The following is a 22363-nucleotide window of genomic DNA, read 5'->3' as shown; positions in this document are numbered from 1 at the left end:
GCAGCCCCTGACTGCGATGAATGCGGTTTTAGTTTATTGTACGAGTCCATGAGCGGTAACGCGATGGATCCTCGTGGGCACGCTGGAGTTCCCCTCGCTCTGGATCCATCATTTTCGTGATAATTAATTGTATCCTATTAATTGTATGAAACTACATGCCCTTTTCTGAATAAACGGGTTCTTGCGCCGATTCTGAGTTTAAATCTTAATCACAATCTGGCCCTGAGGTGGAAGAGAACTGGGTTTTTATTCCTGAAATCTAGTATGATTTCAGCAACACACTGCATTCCAATTACACTGTGTCTGCCCCATAATACGCAGCGAATCATTCCGAGATTATTCTCAGAATTATTACGAGATATTTCTCAGAATTCTCACTTTATTCTCATAATCCTTTTTTCAATGCCGTGTCCCTAAAAAACCCGTCGTAGTTAAATTCGCCATAAATCGTTGGTCTTAAGCCTGTTTCACGGTGGACAAGACCAGTGGTGGTAACCAAGTAAATGTATTTTGTTACTGTAGTAGTTTTTCGTGCATCTGTACTTTACTTTTTACTTTAACTCCACTACATTTCAAAATCAAATAGCTTACTTTTTACTCCGCCACATTATGAAAATCTGCCGTTCCTTTTGGTTTGCGTGAATGAAACTGTAACCTGTTAGAACAAATCTCCCTTCTCCGCATAGCATTCCGCGGCACCGTTGCTAGGAAACGAACGAACATATTCGCTGCGCTAAAACAAGTGAAAATATTTCTCCGCCTAAACCAATGATACCAAGAGCAGATTTTCTTTTTATCAACCGTTGTGCCAATTTGGTGCTGTGAGTAATCACTTTCAGTTTTTAGAACCGTTATGAATTAACAAAATTATAGATACCGTTTAGTATTTGAGTCATCTGTACTATTCATTCCTATACATGAATCTGTAGCTGTCACAAATTACTCACTGACAGTTGGAGATTTATTAAACATAATGAAGTGAGGTCAGAACCAGAAAAAATATTCCAAAACCCAAAAATCAATACAGAAAGATAAGCAAGTCCAAAAGACAAAAATGTGTATCAGGCAAAACGTCAGAAAAGCAAAACCGTAGCCTGTTTAAGAAACAGGTGTCTCAGAAACTGTGCAAACAAAACAGAGAGATTAAAGGAACACTATGTAATATTTGTACCTTAAAAGTACAGCTTCAGAATCATTGTGATGCTTCACTGACCTGTAATACGGAGAACAGAGCCTCGTTGATACTCTCGGCTCAGCAGAAACTGCACTATGTAACTTTTGGAGAAGGGTTGGAAACCACCCTTTCCCTCCCCCACCCTCTCAATTTCAGTACAGTGCTGTAAAAGTTAATTGCACTAGAGGGAGCACCAGGAGTAAAAAAAATGTTCTGGTGCAGAGAACCCATTAAAGGCCAATTTATGCTTTTGCATTGACTCAACTGAGTCTATGCCGTAGCATGCACAAGTGTCCTATGCCATTGTGAAAGTTTATACTTGTGCAATGGCGTCTGCACTGTTCTGTAATTAAAATTTCAATCATCTTCTTCAGTCCTATGTAGTACACAATGTAGTGGTGTAATGGTATTAGTTTTACAAATCTTTAAAATACGCTATTTAGGGAGTGTAGTGTAGAGGAGTTAATATTTCTGGACTTTGACTTGAGCAACTTGAACCATGTTAGTCCAACTGCAGACCATTCACAGTCATTGTGGTCTGCGTAGACATGACCAATTTGCATCAGGCCACATGTTCAACACATAAGTTCAACACAAAAGCATAAACTGGGCTTAATACTCAGCAGATAGTGACCTCTGTTGGTTTGGAGGGGTAGCACCTTGGGCACATAGTTGACATAACATCATCAATTGCATTTAATCTTTGGCCATTTCTGTTGTGTTCATTTGTGTCAGACTAATGAATTACATTCTATTAAAAGACTGGGGAGCTAAGAGTGACATTAGAGTTTACTCACTTACAATGTGTTAAGCATGAGTCTTGTTACAAAATGAAATAAGACATTAGAGCCATAATACATCATGATGCTTTTACTTTCGATGCTTAAGTACATTTGAAGGGAAATACTTCCTTACGTTTACTCCAGTGAACATCTACAACGAGGTCTCCTACTTTTACTAGAGTAATATTTTACCTTGAGTAGCTGTACTTTTACTCAAGTACATGGTTTACATACGTTCTACACTGTGTACAGGTCTCGCTACACCACACCAGGAGAAGCACGCTCCTATGGTCATCCCACTCAGTATTCACTTTCACAACGACAATGCGCGGGTCAAGCACAAATGTATACTTTGCCCCTGGTTTTTTGCCTCGCCAATTCAGAACATGGTATTCTCACTGTATCATGCGATCTAGTATAAAAAAAATAAAACATGATAGCTCTCTTTTCATTCAGCATCATTTCTTAATTGTGTTTATTCACCAAGTGATATTTTAATGCAAAGATTTATAATTCTGAATTAAGTTCTGAATTGGCAATGTAAGCATAAAAATAACAGTTAATCGGGCCAAAGATGATCAGAATAAAGAATAAGTGTGTTCTCTAACCTGGCACGCCCAAACATTTGCATATGACAGTATGCGTATAAACCCCAGCATTGTTGCTGTGACTAGAATCTGTGATACACACATAACAGCACTGTTGCTGTCCTGGGATCACACACCACCATTCAAGTATTCAACTTTAGTCCAGTGATCTAAAGCTGACTAATAATATTTTTAGAGAGTTTAAAACAAGGGGAAAGATTTCCTTTTGGGTACTGTGTGTGTAAATTTGCAGCAGTGTTGAGTGGTATAATGGTAGCGCCTGAGGAGCTTTTTTCAACTACTGCACCAAGCCCTCTCAGCAGCACTAATGAAGTCAGGCTTAATTACTAAACCTGCCACATCTCTGCCCAAAACACACTCTAATTACAACACCACCGCTTAGGTCAATTACCCTGAGGGGACACTTATATGTCAGTCTGTCTGTCTATCCTCCTTTTCCTCTTGCTTTTGTCTTTAGCATAATGGCACAGTAAACAGAAATGCCTTCCATTTGTCTATAGTCCACCCCAACCCAGCAACTCGCTTCCCACAGAGTGACAGCACAGTTATCTTAGGGGAAGCTGCTAGACATCAGACGTACAAGAAATCAAATCAAAACAAACCCATCAATTATAGAATATCTGAAAAAGGAAAAAGAAATACAATCTTATCTTATGCACAGGCTAGGATTCTGACATTTGTCTAAATGTCTCCTTGTAAAACGGGAACCAGAAAAGGGCAATGGGTCGAAATATCTGTATCAGTTTTGTTACACAGTGGACACCAACAGCACCTTGGAAACTGAGCAGTAGATAAAAAGTGTGCCTGATCTGAACTGCTCGTGGCCTGGAATGTGAAGAGAATGCAGTATATTCCTAGTATGAGTGATATGAGTGGAAACAAGTCCCAGAGACCCTTCAGCTACCTCAAAGTGCCACTCTAAGAAAAAACTCATTATAAATAGGAGCAATTCTTCTACAGTTCTGATATGGGAGATTCACAATTCCTGTGTATGCTTTTTAAAATTCTAACTACATATTCCAAAGCAGCACTAGAGAAAACAATGACATTCTGTCCTTGAATATTTGATGGCTGTCTGATTTGAAAACTGCAAAGCTAGTACCTGTAACTACACACAGGTTCTAGAGGGCTATAGCACAGTATGTTGTTGTGCTTCCCCCTTCCTACAAGTTCTTCCTCCTTTCTTTAGTTAAAGCAATAGTTCAGCCAATTGTTCAACTAAATGTCCCTTATTTTATATGTTTCCAAACACATTACATCTCAGAGTGTGTTTCTATTTATCATCATTCTACCTGCTCTAAAGCTACAATATGATACAATAGCATGACAGAGAAAGCAAACTGCACAAAATAAACCCTACCGCCAAAGCAACACCTTTTCATATACGGAGTTTGGACAATGAAACTGAAACACCTGGTTTTAGACCACAATAATTTATTAGTATGGTGTAGGGCCTCCTTTTGCGGCCAATACAGCGTCAATTCATCTTGGGAATGACATACAAGTCCTGCACAGTGGTCAGAGGGATTTTAAGACTTTCTTCTTGCAGGATAGTGGCCAGGTCTCTACGTGATGCTGGTGGAGGAAATCGTGTCCTGACTCACTCCTCCAAAACACCCCAAAGTGGCTCAATAATATTTAGATCTGGTGACTGTGCAGGCCATGGGAGATGTTCAACTTCACTTTCATGTTCATCAAACCAATCTTTCACCAGTCTTGCTGTGTGTATTGGTGCATTGTCATTCTGATACACGGCACTGCCTTCAGGATACAATGTTTGAACCATTAGATGCACATGGTCTTACTGGTGCAATGTGCAATTAATGAAGATTGGCCACCAGGCTGGTCCAATTTAGCCATGAAACCCCCCCACACTAAAATGACAGGTGTCATTTCAGTTTCATTGTCCAACCCCTGTATATTTCTATAAAAAAGATAAATACAAAATCTTCTCACAGTGTAAAATATCCGAGTGAATACCACATATCTGAGCATCCTCAGCTAATGCATACTGACTCAACATGCATGAAAATGTATATAGCCCATTTATATCTCATGTCCAATGACTCATAAGTCCAATGGGAAACCGAAGGGGCATTTTTTGGACTCCAAACATTTTCTGTCTGGTTAGCTACATGAGGGGTAAAAACATAAAAAAAACATAAATCATAAAAAATGTTTTAAAAATAAATAAATAAATAAATAAAAACAACCTATTCCTTTATTAAAAAGTATAAACAGTCAGGTTAATGCCATTGCCATGGCCCAATGCTAGACCTGCATACAGGTTACTTTGCAAATTTGCCTAGGATGATGTCCTGGTTTTACCAGCAGTGGCGGGGCAATTTCAGTGATGTACTAGAGGGTGTTGCTCATCCGATGGTGCGGAAAGACAATTTCCCTTTATCAAGTCTTGCTTAATAAATTATTCAGCGCACGTAGAACGTAAGCTTCACAAGATTGTTTTGTTGTTGCATTTTATGACTGCATAGATCTGCTTCTCCCAGAAAATTCTCATTTCAGTTATTACAGAGCATGGGATGAGATGTAACACATTCAATTCCTCCAGTGTTTTTTGCATAACTCAGGTAAACAGAGTATTTGTACTAAAAAATAACAGATGCAAATCAAAAAATGAAACAGAAGATTCTAGTCAATCAGCTCACAAGTCAAAACAGAATGAATTTCCTATCATGAGGATAGACAGACTGGACATCTGAATCATTGCAAAGACTGAAAAACAAAACAGAGATTCGTTCACAGCTGTTCCATTCTTCTCAACAGTTTTCTAAGAGTATTTTCATATCTCTCTTCTAAGCATAGTTTTGGTACTTTGTGATATAATGCACAAACTCCATTATTCATTTAAATCTTTATTTATTCAGCTGTTGCCACACCACTGATGTTAAATACAGTGGCGGATATTGGGAAATCTGTATGCAAGCAGTGTATGCCATTTTATGTAATTCAGAGGGAAGAAGCTATGCACTGTAAAATATTTATAAAAAATGTTTGATACACATTATATAATACAAAAACATAAAAATAAAAATACCCTCATATCTCATACACAAGTCCACACTTTCAAGGGTTCATTATCTTGAATACCAGTCATATTTTAACAGTTCATATTTGGATTATCAAACCCTCAAGTGAGTTAGTTTGTCAGATTAATCAGAGAGGCCATTTGCTTTTGAGAACTTGCTATTTACTCAGTCCCTGTGACTGTGTATGTGCGTATACTAGTGGGGGCAGGAGTGGTTTTTAAACAAATTACATTTTTAGAAAAATTTTAGATATCAGGACTCGCAGCTATATTTAACCTTTGCTGTTTTCAAATATGTAAAACCTCTTACTAACAGACATTCACACAGTCCAGCACAGAAAGCTTTTGAACCTTTCCAGTAGTCTAGACCTTTCCTTCACCTCCTCCACAGGCCATTCTGCACTGACTCCTTAGATAATTACTAGATGCCTATCAATGAATGAGCATGTGAACATAGCAGAGGAAGAGCAGCGGGAACAAAGGGAGAGCCAAAGCCTATAATTGGCTACTATGACGCAGCATTTTTTGTATTTGATATATTTGAAAAATCACTGGATTTGAAATACCTACCTTGTAAAACCAGAAGGGTCCCTCTCCTCTTTTGACGGGACAAGGCAGCATCCATGATTTCCACGAAGTTTAAATTTTGATTTGCTGGACTACAGGACACACTTCCATTTCACAATAGTCTGAATGAGCTGGATTTGACTTGAGCTTGAGCTTCGACTTGAAAGGCAGCTGCATTCCTGGATCCAATTACATAGGGTTTATTTTCTGCATATGTGTGTTTAAACAAAATAATGTCACTGACCTGTTGCCTGTTGCTAATCTATATATATATATATATATATATATATATATATATATATATATATATAGTGGCATTAAAACTTGGCCAGTCTTGTGTTTTTCCTATCGAACTTTTTAGAAACATTTTGCTGGCATCAGAATTAAAATGGACAGTGCTTAAATGATTTGCAGGTCATTGCATTTTGTTTTTAATTACATTTTTTCCCAGCATTGCAGCCTTTCTGGAAATGGGGTGTGGGTGTGTGTATATACAGAATATTTGGGATGCTATGCTAAATGTAAATGCAAAACAGTGAAAAAATTATTGAAACCCTATATAACCCTTATATACATACATATATAATGTGCTGACCACAGCATAGCATTTATAGCCTTCTACATGGTCCCCAGTTGTCAATAAAATATTTTTCAGTCTGCAAACTCCCAAGTAACAAACAACAATGCCTAAAATGAAGGCAAAATCTCGACTTGTCCATGTAGCTTAAATCAACACTTTTAGATAAGGTTGCTGTTCAGATCATGGTCCAAAAATCAACTTGTGTTTTGAAATGGAGACTTTTTTTTCCATGTACATGCTCTAGAGTGGGAAAATGAGTCACTTGTTTCTTGACAGGTGCTGATACACTATGAAAGTGAGGCCTGTTGCTGGTGTGATTGGGTGAGTGCAGGATTAGATTGTGTAATTAAATGCAATGCTCCTGAGTGGTTCCATTACAAGGCACATAGCTGCCAGTGGCATGCCACAAAATGGTGTGTGTGAAAAAACCAGTGCTTTGCTGCACTCGAGCTGTGCTTTGCTGCCCTTGAATAAATGCTTTTAAACCCAAGAGAGCAAGATGGATGACAATATGCCATGCACTTGTTCCTCCTACAATTTAAATCACATCAAAATAGCTAAGACACATTAACAAGGCACATAGCCAAAGGTAGTTTTAAGATAAAAGGAAAAGAGAAGGAAGCCATTGTTGATGTTTCCTCTGGCAGAAGTGCCAAATGCTGTTTTCTTTAATGAGGCCTAATTAATTGATTCCAATTAGAATTGAGTTTCACTAATTATATGGGGGATAGTCACTTTCTAAACTGTCCATCTGGGACTGTACATTATTATTTTTCGCTGTTTTGTTTAATAGCTCTTCAGTTTCCAGACACTTCTTTGGCCTCTCTCCATAACACAGGCCCAGTCATATGCTGGTGCACCAAAGCTCTGCACATTTTTCCCTGCTCAAACACATCTGATTTATCTTAACAAGCCTTTCCTAAACTGTACTGGATGCACATTAAATATGTAAAAAATAATAATAAATGTCACCATACCTGAAATAAAGCCTAATGCATATGATTTTTAAAATATATTAATTCATTGTCTGTAACAGCTTATCCAGTTCAGGGTCACGGTGGGTCCAGAGCCTACCCAGAATCACTGGGAGCATGGCGGGAATACACACTGGGGGGATGCTAGTCCTTCACAGGGTGACACCCACACACACAAAATCATTCACACATAGTTACACTTTTGAGTAGCCAATCCATATACCAACGTGTGTTTCACATGGAAATCAACATGGACACCACACCACACAGTCACTTGAACCCACAACCCCAGCCCCATGACCCTGGAGCTAGATGCTACCTGCAGCACCAGGGCAGTTAAAATGCACATATATGTGCATGAGTTGTTTGTACTGTGAGCCACAGTGCTTTGAACTATTGTCAATGTTTGGGGTTGGGATCTCCTATGACAACAGGGCCTCATGCACCCATGATCTGTCTCTGGCCATAAGAATATATCACAGACTAATTCTTCACCCAGGCCAGTATAGTCTGGAGCCTAATATAATGGCTCTGGTCTGCCACTGAGCAAATGTGAGGCATTGGTCCAAAGTCCACACTTAGACTGTGGTTTTGCTTAAATGTACACTAACATGACCTACTTGTTAATTTATCAAAAACTGCACGTGGGCAAGTGGTTAAATGGTGTCATATATTCTGGCGCAGCAGGTAGTGTCGCAGTCACACAGCTCCAAGGACCTGGAGGTTGTGGGTTTGATTCCCGCTCCGGGTAACTGTCTGTGAGGAGTTGGTGTGTTCTCCCCGTGTCCGCATGGGTTTCCTCCGGGTGCTCCGGTTTCCTCCCACAGTCCAAAAACTCACGTTGGTAGGTGGATTGGCGACTCAAAAGTGTCCATAGGTGTGAGTGTGTGTGTGTGTCTGTGTTGCCCTGTGAAGGACTGGCGCCCCCTCCAGGGTGTATTCCCGCCTTGCGCCCAATGATTCCAGGTAGGCTCTGGACCCATCGCGACCCTGAACTGGATAAGCGCTTACAGATAATGAATGAATGTCTCGAAATGTCAAAAACCGTATAAAAGAAGAAGTTTTCTGTTAGAATGTCACCAGTTTACACAGCCTCTTAGATATCAAGATAGGTAAAACTAATGAGAAGTTTAAAACAAAAAATTTCCATACAATACATTTTCACCTCCATTTAAATTAAGTGTCACCTCAATGTATCAAATAATTCCCTCAAGATAATAAGTCATTCTCTCCAGTTAGACAAATGAATGCCCATTACTCTGGACCTGCATAGTCAAACTATAGCAAATGGCTTATTAACCGTAGGTCTGATTTATTAAACTGAGAGATCAAAATATTAAACTGAGGGAGCACGTTGATAAACCGAGGATGCTTTTTAATATACTGAGAAGCCAAATTAATATACTGGTCCAACTGATTGAATTTAAAGAACAAATGGTAAATCTGAGAAATAATGTAAAAATGTGGGAAGATTTTAAGCCTCTAAATATGTTTTTCTACCATGTTGAACTTTGGGATATTCTTGTGTAGTCATTGGGAAAATTTGCATTGAATGCATTTTTATTATGTTCATTGTATTTTTGCCTATTTGAAGAATGAGACACATGGACGCTTGGTGGAAAGCACACGAATGCTTACATAAGTACACCAAATCCAAAGTGTGAACTTTGAAACAGACCTTCTGTCTGGTGCAGTAATTCCCAAGACTGAGAACACGAGTTTCAGAACCTTACCTTTGCTCAACACGGTTTTTGCGATGGAGAGCCCCCTAGTGACGCCACCACTTGTTTACTTGAAGCTGCGCATGCGCTTCAATCAGGAAGTGATTGAAACCATAACACCGAAAGAGGGAAAGGATGATATTGTTATTAACTATTCACGTACAAGACAATTGATTTTGAGATTCATCAGTGTCAAGGCAGTAGTTGTGCAGCCGTAATTTCTGTGGGAACACTAGCTCTAACCGGAAACGCGGTGTAAAAACGATAATTTAGCTTGACACAGCTTAAAGTCAAAAGATTAACGTTAGGTTTAGACCTTGCGAGCGAGGTTAGTTAGCAACGTGGTTATGACTCTAACTTGAATATTACTAGAGGATTAAGTGTCATTTGCATGATAGTCATAATTGCAGTGTATAAAACCTGTAATAACCTGGACATACAAATCCTACAGCCAAGGTGAGCTGACTGTTAGAGCTGGCTAAAGTCATTCATTTAATATGTTTGTAACTTCAATCAGAGTGGTTTGGTGTTACTTCATTGCAGACTAACTGAGTCTGAATTTTTCAAAGTGGTAGTGATAGGAACTAGGTGTCAGAAGCATTAATCTTGTTGATTTGTGCCCTTATTCAAATTAAGTACAATCAGTTGTACCATATCGTACAGCCAATACGAACGTCTTGTTTCTTTGTAACCTTTGATCCAAGAATACTGATGTTTGTATCTGTGAAATTCCTTACGAGGAAAGAATACATAGACGAAAGTGTGTGGCTGTACTAAGCATTTGTATCACATTTTGTGTTCCCGCCCCAACTTTCACCACAATCAGTCAGCGAAAACATTGCTGTAGTTCACAGTCAATACAATAAGGAACGATTTCTGAGTTGACCTCGTCATAAGGTCAAATTGTTAGCCGAAGCATGGACAGGAAATGTGTATTTTGTTGTTCTATACCAATAATCATGTACCCTTTCCCTTGAAAATATTTTCTGAGGGCCCAGTAGCTCACATCTTTAGGTTTTGAAGAGCGTGGGATAGCAGACACTACAAGGTGCCAGGCTTTCATTGTAAATAAGCTATTCTTAATGACTTGCCTGGTTATATAAAAGTTGTTGTTGTTTTTTTAAATGGGTTTTTATGAGGTGTCTGAATAAATAAACAAAGAGTTTAAAGGTACTGGTTCAGTAAAACCAGTACCTTTGTATTGGAAATATAAGTTGTACCTTATATTGAAACACCAGGTTTTCACAATCTTGTGAAACTTCAATAGATAAACTCATGTCACTGCCATATTACTTCTCACCTGATGTTGCTGTTTCATTTGGATATCGGACTACATCATGTAGTTAAAAATGTGTTCTGATTTCCATTTTTTGTCAATTTTAATGCTTCCACTTATATTGAGTCAATACATGACATGGTTGCTAATAGGTCTACACTGCCTAATGCCTGATTTTGCCTAAAAGGTCATTAAAAAATATATATTAATGACGGTATAAAGAATTGTAAGACAAATTATTAAAGATTATAGATTAACACAATTTTACCACACATTCTGTTCACTGCACACTATTATGGATAAAATTGCTCTATTTACATCATAGGCATTGCAACCACTGGTTTCCATCAGCCATATAATGATCGAAATCCAGTCATTAAGGCTCTCTTATGTGCTTGATTTTACATTACACCACATTGAATATGACTTGCTTTGTATTTCTTGAACAGAGTTTTCTATTTTTTGCAGCACAAATAAAGTGCAGGAGGGAATCAGAAGTGAAACGCTGAAATGCCGGCACGGAACACTGTGAGCAGTGGGCTGCCAAACAGCAAAGTGAGATATTCCAAGCTTGCAAGTGATGATGATGGCTACATTGACCTACAGGTAAATTTCAGAGGTGTTAGATGAATAAAAAGTAAGGAAAAATTCAGTTAATAGAACTACTACTTTTAATCTTTGCTTTTACCACATTAAACAGATTTGCAAGGTTAATTTGATGTTGTGCTTCGTATGTTGTAGTGATAATATGTGTCTCTTGGCATTGTTTGTTGTTGTTGATTGTAGTTAGCAGCTCAGTATTCTTTACAATTTGGTTTTTCCCAGTGTGTCATAATTTAATGTGATCATATTCTTGCTTCTTGTATAGTTTAAGAAGAGTCCACCCAAAGTCCCCTATAAAGCAATCGCCTTGGCAGCCATTCTCTTTCTGATTGGCACAATTTTGATTGTTATTGGAGCTCTTCTCCTAGCTGGATACTTTCATGTTCAAGATGTAAGTATACAACTTTGTATATATTTTTTCCATGTCTGCCTTTTGGTTTGCATGCAAACCAGTTTTCATCATTACCATTTCCTTTCATACGTTGGTGTTTTGTTGTCCATAAACACCTGATCCAACTGGCCATGTCATTAACTAGCTCTTACTCTGAGGTGATATGGGGAAGAGAGAAGCAAACTGGAAAAGTTTTAGAGCATTGTTCTCCAGAACAAAGACTGAGAAACAGCAGAAGACGTCCAGTTGTAAAAATAGCCTTTAACTCTTAAAACCTTGTGTTTAGAGTTGTGGTCCCATTAATGAGCACCAACAAATCTACCTCAGGTTTAGATTTTTCCACCTTCTGTACTTTATAGTATTGTTAATGCAGATTGGTAGGAATATTTTTTCAGACATTCTCCACAATAGAGCAAGTTTAACAAGCCCTGTTCAGAATGTTTGTTTATAGCACCTGTTTCTTTAGATGGCAATGAGCCTTGTGAACTCGATGCTCAAATGCGAGGCATCCAGCAGTGAGCTCCCTTCTTGTTTTAGCCCAGTTTGTTCAATACACATTTTTCCACATTAAATTTTTTTGTTGTGCTTGGTTTGACCTCATATTTATACTCTCGCATAAACATTGTTTCATGAAATCTTGAATTCAGACTTGGACAGATCACAAAAACTGACTGGGTTAATTTATTTTATAATTTTCTGGGTTGGTATGGGAGCTCCAGATGCCAAATGGCTGGGTAATGTTTTGTTCTTTACTTTTTTTATGCTATAACTGACAATGGATATCTTACTCGTCTTTTGAAATGCTCTGCTCAACTTTACTGGTTGTTCTTTTTTTATTGTGTTTTGGAGGTAATCTGACAGCTGAGTTGGATTTAAATCAGGAGACTGTCTTGAATTAAACTTTCAATGTTTTTGTGAACTTTTAATTAAGTGCTTGATATTTTAATATTTTTTTGTCCAGACACATTATGACAAAGGATTTTCCTAAGATTTTTTTCTTAACACAACAACACAAAATGTTTCTGATATATAGAAACACTTCATAATTCATTCTGAAGCTGTCATAAGCAGGACCAGTGAGACAGTCAGGCAGGTCTGAGCTATGACATTGCCTCGGGTGTTTTTCATCAGTTTAGTGAACTCGTCTGACTTATCATTTCACTATATTGCCAGTTCAGTCTATTCTTGGTGTCAGTGCGAGGTTTACGTTTTGGTCTCTTCCTTTGAAGTGGATACTTAATAGTGAATCGTGATACCTTAACACCTACAGTATGCAGATTTTCTGCATTTTAAGTTTTAGGTTTTTTCCTTCTACAGCTGTGATAACATTCCTGTTTTCAGTTGCCATGGCTTTATGAAAAACCTGCTTGTTACAAAGGGTCTACTAGGGTTTTTTTTTTAATTGTTCTTAATTTGTATTTATTAATGTGATTTATTTAATTTAGGACCCCACTGCTTACACAGAGACATAAAAATGTAGACTGCAGTTTGCCAAAATCTATATGAGTAAGCCAAAATTCTTCTGGCAGAATGTTTTGTCAACAGATATATATAGACCAAGATCGAGTGTTTTGGTAAAGCACATCGTTCTCCTGTGTACCAAGTATCTACAAAGGAAAGAACACAGTATGTTTGGTCAACTACAGTCAAATATGGTAGGGGTTCAAAGATGTTTTGGGGTTGTTTTGCTGCCTGTGGCACTGGGTGCCTTGACTGTGTGCAAGGCATCATTAAATCTGAAGATTACCAAAGGATTTTGGGTTGCAGTATAGGGCCCTATGTCAGAAAGCTGGGTTTGCGTCCTAGGTCATGGGTCTTCCAGCAGGATCATGACCTCACCCATACTCAAAAAGCAAGTATCGAATTTCCTGGAAAAATTTCAGGGTGCCAATACTTTTGACCATCACTGTATGACCAAAACAACAAAATTTACAATTTTTTAAGCTTATTTTGCTGTTGCTATGGACACTTCTTTTGACCTTCTGGTACCCCCAGGTGCTGCCAGTCAGGTGCCAATCAGGCAGCACCTGCGATAGGGCAATTTCAAGCTGGTGTTACTCAAAATCTAATTTTTAATGTAAAATCAAAATCTAGCGATGACAACGCTGACCCCCACAGAGCGGGGTTTATCAGAGACTACCTCCAGAATTTGGGAGTTGAGAAGATGGAATAGCCCACCAGCAGTCCTGACCTCAACCCCTTTGAACACTTGTGGGATCAGCTTGGGCGTGCTGTTGGCCAGAGTGACCAACACAACTATGCTGGCTGACTTGTGACAAATGCTGGTTGAAGAAACGTTGCCAACCCACAGCAGTGTTTGACCAGGCTGGTGATCAGCATGAGGAGGAGGTGCCAGACAGTTGTGGCTCTATATGGTTCTTCCACATGCTACTGAGGCTTATGTTTGTTAAATGAATAAATTGATAAATTGCCAATACAGGTGCTGGTCATAAAATTAGAATATCATGAAAAAGTTGATTTATTTCAGTAATTCCATTCAAAAAGTGAAACTTGTATGTTATACTCATTTATTACACACAGACTGATATTTCACGTGTTTATTTCTTTTAATTTGATGATAACTGACAACTAATGAAAACCCCAAATTCAGTATCTCAGAACATTAGACCAATAAAAAAAAAAAAAGGATTTTTAGAAATTACCGAAATAAATCAACTTTTTCATGATATTCTAATTTTATGACCAGCACCTGTATTTCTTGTTCCTTCAAACTTCAGTCATCCACTCCACCAAACAAGTCAATGACAGAATAAGCTGTTTGACATTGGCAGAGAGGATTTGGCAATTTTTTGCATGGGCACAACCCACATGCTCATCTCTACTGCTCATCCTACAAATGCAGGTTCCTTACAAATGTGGCACCAATTAAAAGGGAAATTAACAGGCTTTCCCACAGATTTATTGCCAAGAAGCATTGCTACAACAAATATATAATCTACAAAATATGTCCTTACATTTTGTGCTAAGTCTATATTCAATAATATCACCCATATCATTCTTATTGGATTTCACTTGTCATGCAAATTTTGGAATTTACTGAAACATCACTTTCTGCCCCCTGACACTGTGAAAGAGCAAATTTGTGGCCATGCCAATTAATTGGAAAAAAACTAAGTCTGTGATCCCTATTAAGTTAAAAGAATGTAGAGAAAGAGCAGCTACACACTTTGAGGTTGTGAATGCTGTTGTTGATTAATGGAATCAGACTCTCTCACCATGGCCCAACAGGTTTCCCCTTCCCCCACAGCATGTGTATCTGAAATTGGATCACTCTTTTTTGTTGTTGCTCTTTTGTTTTGCGTTTTATTTTAAATAGGGGTGGTTCCTTGCTTTTCTGTAAATTTTTCTTTACATTTGAAGCACTGTGTACTCTGAAAGAAACTGTGAACTGTGCAAATTCAGGCTCAACTTACATGTGCTTCCAGCGAGAAGCCTCCAAGCCACGTACATTAATGACTAGCTGTAAGACAAATTTCAGACATCCACTCTTGATAATATCACTAATCTGAGTTGAAAAAAAAAACCTTCCATTCCATTAGAGAATTCTGCAGCTAAGTGAATTGCAATGGCTTTAATAAGCCTCCATGTCAAAGGACTGAGCCCCGCTAAAAGTAAACACTTCAAGCTGTGCTCTGAGAGTTCGGAATGGGGTGTGATTACGTTCCTGCTGTGAGGAGCATCTGACACTAACATTAATCCTGGTCATGGATTTTCTTAAGGAGGTCCTCAGTCTACTGTCCTATTTCCTGACTCAGTCCAGTTGGTGCAGCAGCCAAATCACACTTAGCTCTGTGAATTCTGAATTCTATATCGGCAAGAGCATGGTTGATATCCTATCAAGATGGGGTAACCAGTAATCTAACTCTAACTTTTATTTTAATGGAACATATTAAAGGATAATGACACAGTTTTTTATGTATGCATGTGAGCTTTTGTTTTAAATAGTGCACTGTAACAGAAAAATACTGACTTGGATTTCATTTATTTATAATGAGAATAATGAGACATATTGTCCAGTAAACATGGCAGATCTGTGCAGTTAGTGACTGCTGGCTTAACAGGTCTCTGAAGATGCATGTGCTAGGCTTTGCCTTCCAAGCATTGTAGCAAAAATTTGCTTAAATAAGTAAATAAAAATAAAATAAATTGTGATAACTGTGTGGTGGAGATCTATATAATTCGTCATGGCACTTTATAACTGAGTTCTTTTGTGTCTCTCTCACTAACAGCACCGTGACCGCACTATACCAGTCCTCATCATTGGAATCCTTGTCTTCCTCCCTGGGTTCTACCACTTGCGCATCGCCTACTATGCCTCAAAGGGCTACCGAGGCTACTCCTACGATGACATCCCAGACTTTGATGACTGAGTAACATGGAACATTGTGACAGCTCACTGACATTTCTGATAGATCTCTGAAGAGCCTTCTTTTATGTGCAGACAGACAAAGCTGCAGTATTGACAAGCTCTCATTTTGAAATGTATTACATGGAGATGGTATGTGTTAGCACAGAAGATTTTACACTGATGAAAAGTGCATCTAAAAAGGCTACTAATTCGAGCGTGAAGAATACTCCCTCTGCATTCACATTCCATATATGAGTAATGGGAAAATGCTTGTAGCATTTGTGATGCTACATTGCCATATTGCAGTTAATAAACCATGTTTGCTTCTGATTAAAACTGAGGCAAGGGAGAAGCACCCTACTGGAAACATAATTGCAGTGGCTGGTTCAAATTTAATGTTGCTTTTGATGTGTTACAGTAGATGTTTTCAGAAGGGGGAGAAAAAAACCTCTTTCTGTAATGCTTTTCAGAGCTAGTTTTCTTTAGTCTAATCTACACCCTGTATTACCGTATTGTTACAATAAGAAGGCTCTGGTTTCATACAGCAGGTTCAGTATTTTCTTTCCAGTTTTTTTCTTTTCACCGTTTTATGGAATGCAGCAGTCTCACACCTAAAACATTGTGTATTATTTATTTAGCCTTCACCTATAATTCATTACTGTCCTCTTTGGTTTGCTGAATTTTGTGCAAATGTTAACATTAATTCTACAAATAAACACTCCCGCTTCTGCCAGTTGAATGTTTCTCTAAAAACAAAGCATTTGAGCAGTGATTTAGATAAAGACGTGCTTTGTAACAGCAGTCTACCTACTCAAAGTTGAGAATGGATGTATGCAACGTGTTACCTGTTTTTCAAATAAGATGACTGTCAAGATGAAATTTGAAAGCCAAAGGAGTGGGTAGATTTTATGATTGTCAACTTACGCCCCCAAGTGGCTAGAAAGTGAACTAGTTGGAAATAAAACATGTTAGGTTCACGTGGGTCTAAGTATATAAGTGTTGATCATTGATACGATTAATTGTTATTTATTATTGCTCCGGGTTACAAAGGGACAGATTCATAATAAGCATGAAATAACACCTGTGATTACAAGCCTAGAGCAAAGAAACAATGTTAGGGCTGTAGAATTAGACATTTTTCCTGCTCTGGGCACTTCTAATCATAAACATTCATCCTAGATACACATTTTAGATTAGCATGCTGCATGAATAATCAGATGAATAATCACTGTTTCTTATGATACAACAATAAATAGCTGGCAAAAGTGCATAAGCAAACAAGTTATATCATTATTTGTTATGGTGAAATATTTGTGGTGAATAGTTGATGTATGCATTTAAAAATCATAGAGTGATACCATTAATTTTTGATACAAAATTTGCAATGTTCAAGTGTAAACCAGTTGTGTACTCATTTGATTGCACATGAACATTATACATCATCATCATGTTCTATTTCGCTTTTCCATTTCAGGGTCGCGGTGAACATTATACTGTAGTATCAATAAATGCTGTCTTTGCACTGTTTCAGTGGTGGTTTAACAATGCTACAAATGTAGGATGTATACTCGACGGTTGGGAATCACTGGTTGAACTCTTCGCGTGGCCTCCGCCGGTCAGACTTTTAAAAAGTCACGAGGTCAAACAAACCAGAGCAACGGCGCTGTGATTTTTCAAAGTGGACAGAAGAAAAGCCCATGGACCGAGAGGAGGAGTGGAAGGGGGAGGGAGAAAGGTCTTGTGTACGGGGGGGAGGGAGAGTCGTCGAGAAAGAGAGAGCTCTCAGCATACACATGTCTTCTGTGAGTGTTTGAGGCGGAGGACGGACACATGGTCAGTAACTAAAACTTTGAGAAAGAAAGAGTCTGTTTCCGAGCTGAACCTGCGGAGTGTTGTTCTTCCACTTATTCTCCAAGGCACTTTCACCACGGAGAGAGCGAGAGGCGCGAAATTCCACGCTCGTGCGCGGGCGGCCGTTATTGTCGTTGTTGACGGAGGAGCAAACATTACGGTTGCAAACTGAATTTGAGTGTAAGACTTATCTCCGTCCGTGGCCAGAGAGGGACGGAGATATCTTCGGTAATCGGACTGACCCCGCTTTCTCGAGGCGAACCACGGAAAAACTTCCGAGCTCAGTTTAATGGCTCCGGGCTCAGCGCTTATTGGAGCCGAGCACCTGCCGCTGAGATGTAAATCTGCGGATGTTCAAACAGAGCAGACGGTTGTTTTACCTCAACTTTAGAGCAATTAAGAAAAGCGCTGCTAACTCTGTGAATGTATGTGTATATTTTTAAAGACTTATATTTGAAGACTTGGGATCTGAAAGAGGAAGAGACACAGATTTCAGATTTCATCCATGGAGTGGCACCTTTGTGTTGACTCTCACAGACAAGTGCCTGAATAAGGTAAAAGACCATTTTAACCTCTTCCATTACAGCCGAATCCCCATCTGTCAGCCTACTCTATTCATTATTTATATATCCAATTATCCACACGCAAAATTTCGTCTCGTTAGTTTGTGTTAAGCCTCTGTGCATTGATTTTAGAGGGAGATTCATAGACAAATTATAGTGTAACTGAATGTATTTTTGTCACTTGCTGGTATAATCTTGACATTTAACTTAATGTGCAGGTGTTGTCCATGAGGCTCAGTGTTGCTCTGAGGGAACAATAGCCATCAGCTCCTCCAATGATGGATACGTTTACAGAAGATGGCTTAGTGTTTAGGACCCAGTGCTTTTTATGCATAGTATTTCACCATAATGTGCTAAAAGAAAAAAAACTTTCCACTGAGCCGCTGGAGAAGTTTGGAAATCTATCCTCAATATCCATTCTTGTGCCTAGTTATCTTTAATAGCAGCCCATTTAACAGTACATGCAAATTTTGTGGGGAATACTGTAACATCCAAGACCCTGTCATTTGATGTTCTTTACAAAATTGATAACCCCTATAGTTCCAAAATGTCACAACTGTTTTGTGAGCTGTTGGTCTACCTTAAATACAGAATGTTCTTGATTTAAATGTGTATCTTGGTTCCACAAGAAGGAAGAAATGCATCAACATTATTGTTGTTTGCTTTACTTAGTTTTGGCAAGATTTGTGTTGATGTAAAATATTTATTCAAGCAAAGGGGATACACAATTTTGAGTCATGTTTATTCATAAAACGTACTACTTTCAGTGCATCTGGTTATGTTTAGAGATGCACCAATGTGGGAATTGTGGACTGCTAGTATATTAATATTTAGACTAGATTCAGATTACTGGTTACCTGTACTGATAAATACAAAACTTATTTGTCGAAGGTTACAAATATATGCACAATACATTAAACAATTATAATTTTCCAACAATCCACTCTCACATAAACTATCTGATCGTTCAAAGTACAGTAAATAGGAAATTACCAATATTAGTTTGATATGTTTTACAAATATGAACATCTGTTTAAAGACATGGAAGCAATACCATTGCACATTCATCATTTAACTTTCAGTCTGCGAAACAGTATGTGAAACACTTGCAATCTATTTAGTGGGACACTAACAAACCGGTGTTTCATTTGATGATCTTGACAAAACTGATTTTCAAAGAGTCACATTATTATAATGTCTGTCATCTGGACATTGATCGGTGCAGTCAGACAGTTTTAAGGCAGCTTAGAAGCTTTGGCAATTTTCTGCTCCAGACACATTTGAATTACAGAGTTATTCCCAGGTGGTTATTGTTTCTGCAGTGAGTTGATGGGGGTCTTGCTCAGTACTAGGGCCATCGTTGTGGTCAAAGTCTGTGTTGCTTAAACACAAACTCTCCAGTCATCTGGGGACCATGCTGACTTATGGTTCTTAGCCTGGCCTTTTCTCCCTGTTTATGTCCAAATACAGATTACTGATGTTGGCAACATCTGTTTACATAAATCATACCTGCTGCTTTTCATGATGTAATACCCAGTACCTTTTTATAGATGTTATGAAAAAATAATGAATAATGGAAGTCAGTAAGCTTTTCCTGCAAAGACTTAAAATATCTGCTAATGTTTTGGAGGTAAAAGCCAGAAAAAGGGATTACAGTAGGCTGGTGTTACTACAGGCTGCACAAGCATTGTGTTCATTATCGGGCCTTGTTTCTGTAATACTAAGCACACGGATATATCCCGTGAGAGTTCATGCACGAGAGAGGCACGAGGTCACCACTGGGGTATTACTTTTTTTTTTGTGTGTGATTATTGATACCTGCAGCTATGATGGTATTAAAGGTTAAATATTATTCTGATGATCACATGATGAATTAACCCTTACAAAACCAAAGAGAATAGATATGATGTTCAAATGGAATTGCATAACCTAATTATGTTTTTTAGTACATAGTTGGTTACACAGTTTATTCAATAATTGATACTTTGTCTGTTAAAAAAGAAAAGGTAGGGGTATTGCTTTACAAGTGTTTGTTTTTCTTTTTAACTGACACAAGTTTGGTAATGATTGAAAGGTTAGAATTTTAATCCATAGTTTAATAATGTCCAAATGTGATATTCTGCACATAATTTAGAACTACTAACATTTATTGAAAAGTTACGGCACTTCTATTTTGTCCGTTAACCACTGGCTGAGATTAATGCCATCTGTTCTTTTAACAACCCTCAGCTTGTTTGAAGCAGGTGAAGCATACCAGCTTATCCTGGGCGTTAGAGGACTAAATGGGCTTTAAGGTGCTACCCTGGCATTTGAGGGCATTGGGTAGATTCAGTCACATCTCTGGGTCTAGTAGGCTGTCATGATCTCAGGGGACATTCTAACAGGATTGCCTACTGTGGTTACAATAGCTTTACAATATTTGTTAAAGGAACAGTAAGTAAGATTAGGGTTTTTTGCTGTTGGGGCTCCCCCTAGTGTAATTCATTTTTACAGCCCTATACTGAAATTAATAGTGGGAGGGGGCACTTCCTACCCTCCTCCACAAGTTACATAGTGCAGTTTCTTTAGTGCTGAGGCAAGAGTAGCAATGGCAGAGACCATATTCTCTCTACTACAGGTCAGTGATGCATCACAATTATTTTGAAGATGTCATTTTAAGGCAAAAATAGTACATAGTGTTCCTTTAACAGTCAGTATCAGTTATTGCAGTATAATAATAATAATGCAACTGTAAGCAGTTTTCTATATCCACTTAAGTGTAATTCTTAATGACATTAAAATTAATAAGAATTTTATCTAAATTATGAATTTCCATTTTCATTCTAAATTCTAAATTCCATGCCCCAAATGCCCCAAAATAAATTGCTCAAAATTACCCGGTAAGGTCAGACATGATTTTTCTCCTTGTGTAAAGTTATGTTTTGGAGATACAAGGTTTTGACAATGACAGAATGATCTTTAGAGGTTTGGCATAATTTATTCAAATAATAGTCTTTAGACAATCAGGTTTTAGACATCCATAATTAAGTGTAATGTAGATTCTTCTTAGAATGTATTTAACCCATTATTGTCAACATTTTAAATTCCAGAATTTCTCTGAAATTGCTTGTACAATGTACAAACCTTATAATACTGAATACTATTATTTGAAACCAATGAACTACAGGTTTTTAACAGACTAAATGGTTCAAATATGATTATGAAGAAATAAAAATGATTATGCACAATACATTAAATAGCATGTCTAATGTATAATGTGAAAAGGCCATCCAGTGAATAACTACATGAAATGTCCTCACTTTAAATGAGTCAGAACTGTGGTATTTTAACTTATCATTCTATATTTGTTTAATTAAAGAATGGCAAAGTCTTTTGTGTAGGGGATATGCCTTATTCAAACTTTTCCAATAAAAGTTTATTTGAACATTTGCATCCAGACATTTCACAGCCCTATCAAGAATCTTAGAGTTTGGATATCAATCAGAATTTTGTAAATGTGGATAGTGCATCTTGTTAAAAAGTAATACAGCCAAAATGTGTAGCTTCAGTTTCACAGACATCTAGTCAACATTTCTTAGTCTTTTTTTTCTGACTCAGAATCACTTGAAGAGACATTAAATATTAATGACCAAGCAAGATCAACAGTGTGGCGTTGGCCTACTGTCCTTGCTGTCGTCCTCTGTCCACTTCCTTGCCCGCACGAGCAGCCTGGTTTCTGGAAGGATCATCCAGGATTAGTGGCAGAGTAATACAGCTGCTTATCAGGCTGTCTCTGTCACCTGTAGCACTCACTGCACACTTCAGTATAGAGCAGGTGGGCTACACAGTCATCTATTATTCATCTCTACCCCGAGATTC

At 38.1% G+C, this 22363-nt stretch overlaps 2 protein-coding genes across 2 annotated transcripts in view; both read left to right on the top strand.

The window, feature by feature from the left end:
* The first annotated feature begins 9562 nt into the window (after positions 1–9562).
* Positions 9563–17495, top strand: tmem230b (transmembrane protein 230b). Its single transcript, XM_066644193.1, has 4 exons — positions 9563–9908; positions 11197–11334; positions 11597–11722; positions 15973–17495. Exons 2-4 carry the CDS (start codon positions 11239–11241, stop codon positions 16111–16113), a joined length of 363 nt encoding a protein of 120 aa, XP_066500290.1. The 5' UTR covers positions 9563–9908; positions 11197–11238; the 3' UTR covers positions 16114–17495.
* A 540-nt stretch (positions 17496–18035) lies between these two features.
* The window catches only part of igsf9b (immunoglobulin superfamily, member 9b), a 48382-nt gene continuing 44054 nt past the window's right edge, over positions 18036–22363 (top strand). The window contains exon 1 of the mRNA XM_066643251.1: positions 18036–18496. The gene's annotated coding sequence lies outside the window, so the exon portion shown is untranslated. The remainder of the gene's footprint in view (positions 18497–22363) is intronic.

Source organism: Hoplias malabaricus, chromosome 14, assembly GCF_029633855.1.
Source record: "Hoplias malabaricus isolate fHopMal1 chromosome 14, fHopMal1.hap1, whole genome shotgun sequence".
In the NCBI taxonomy this organism is placed as follows: Eukaryota; Metazoa; Chordata; class Actinopteri; order Characiformes; family Erythrinidae; genus Hoplias; species Hoplias malabaricus.
This window is presented reverse-complemented; position numbering and strand designations above follow the sequence as displayed.

What these genes read in the sequence shown, in the direction of transcription:
- tmem230b (XM_066644193.1), top strand. Translation starts at nt 11,239, where the DNA reads ATGCCGGCACGGAACACTGTGAGCAGTGGGCTGCCAAACAGCAAAGTG. An exon ending in ATGGCTACATTGACCTACAG is followed by an intron (nt 11,335 to 11,596) that starts GTAAATTTCAGA and finishes CTTCTTGTATAG; the next exon opens with TTTAAGAAGAGTCCACCCAA. An exon ending in GATACTTTCATGTTCAAGAT is followed by an intron (nt 11,723 to 15,972) that starts GTAAGTATACAA and finishes TCTCACTAACAG; the next exon opens with CACCGTGACCGCACTATACC.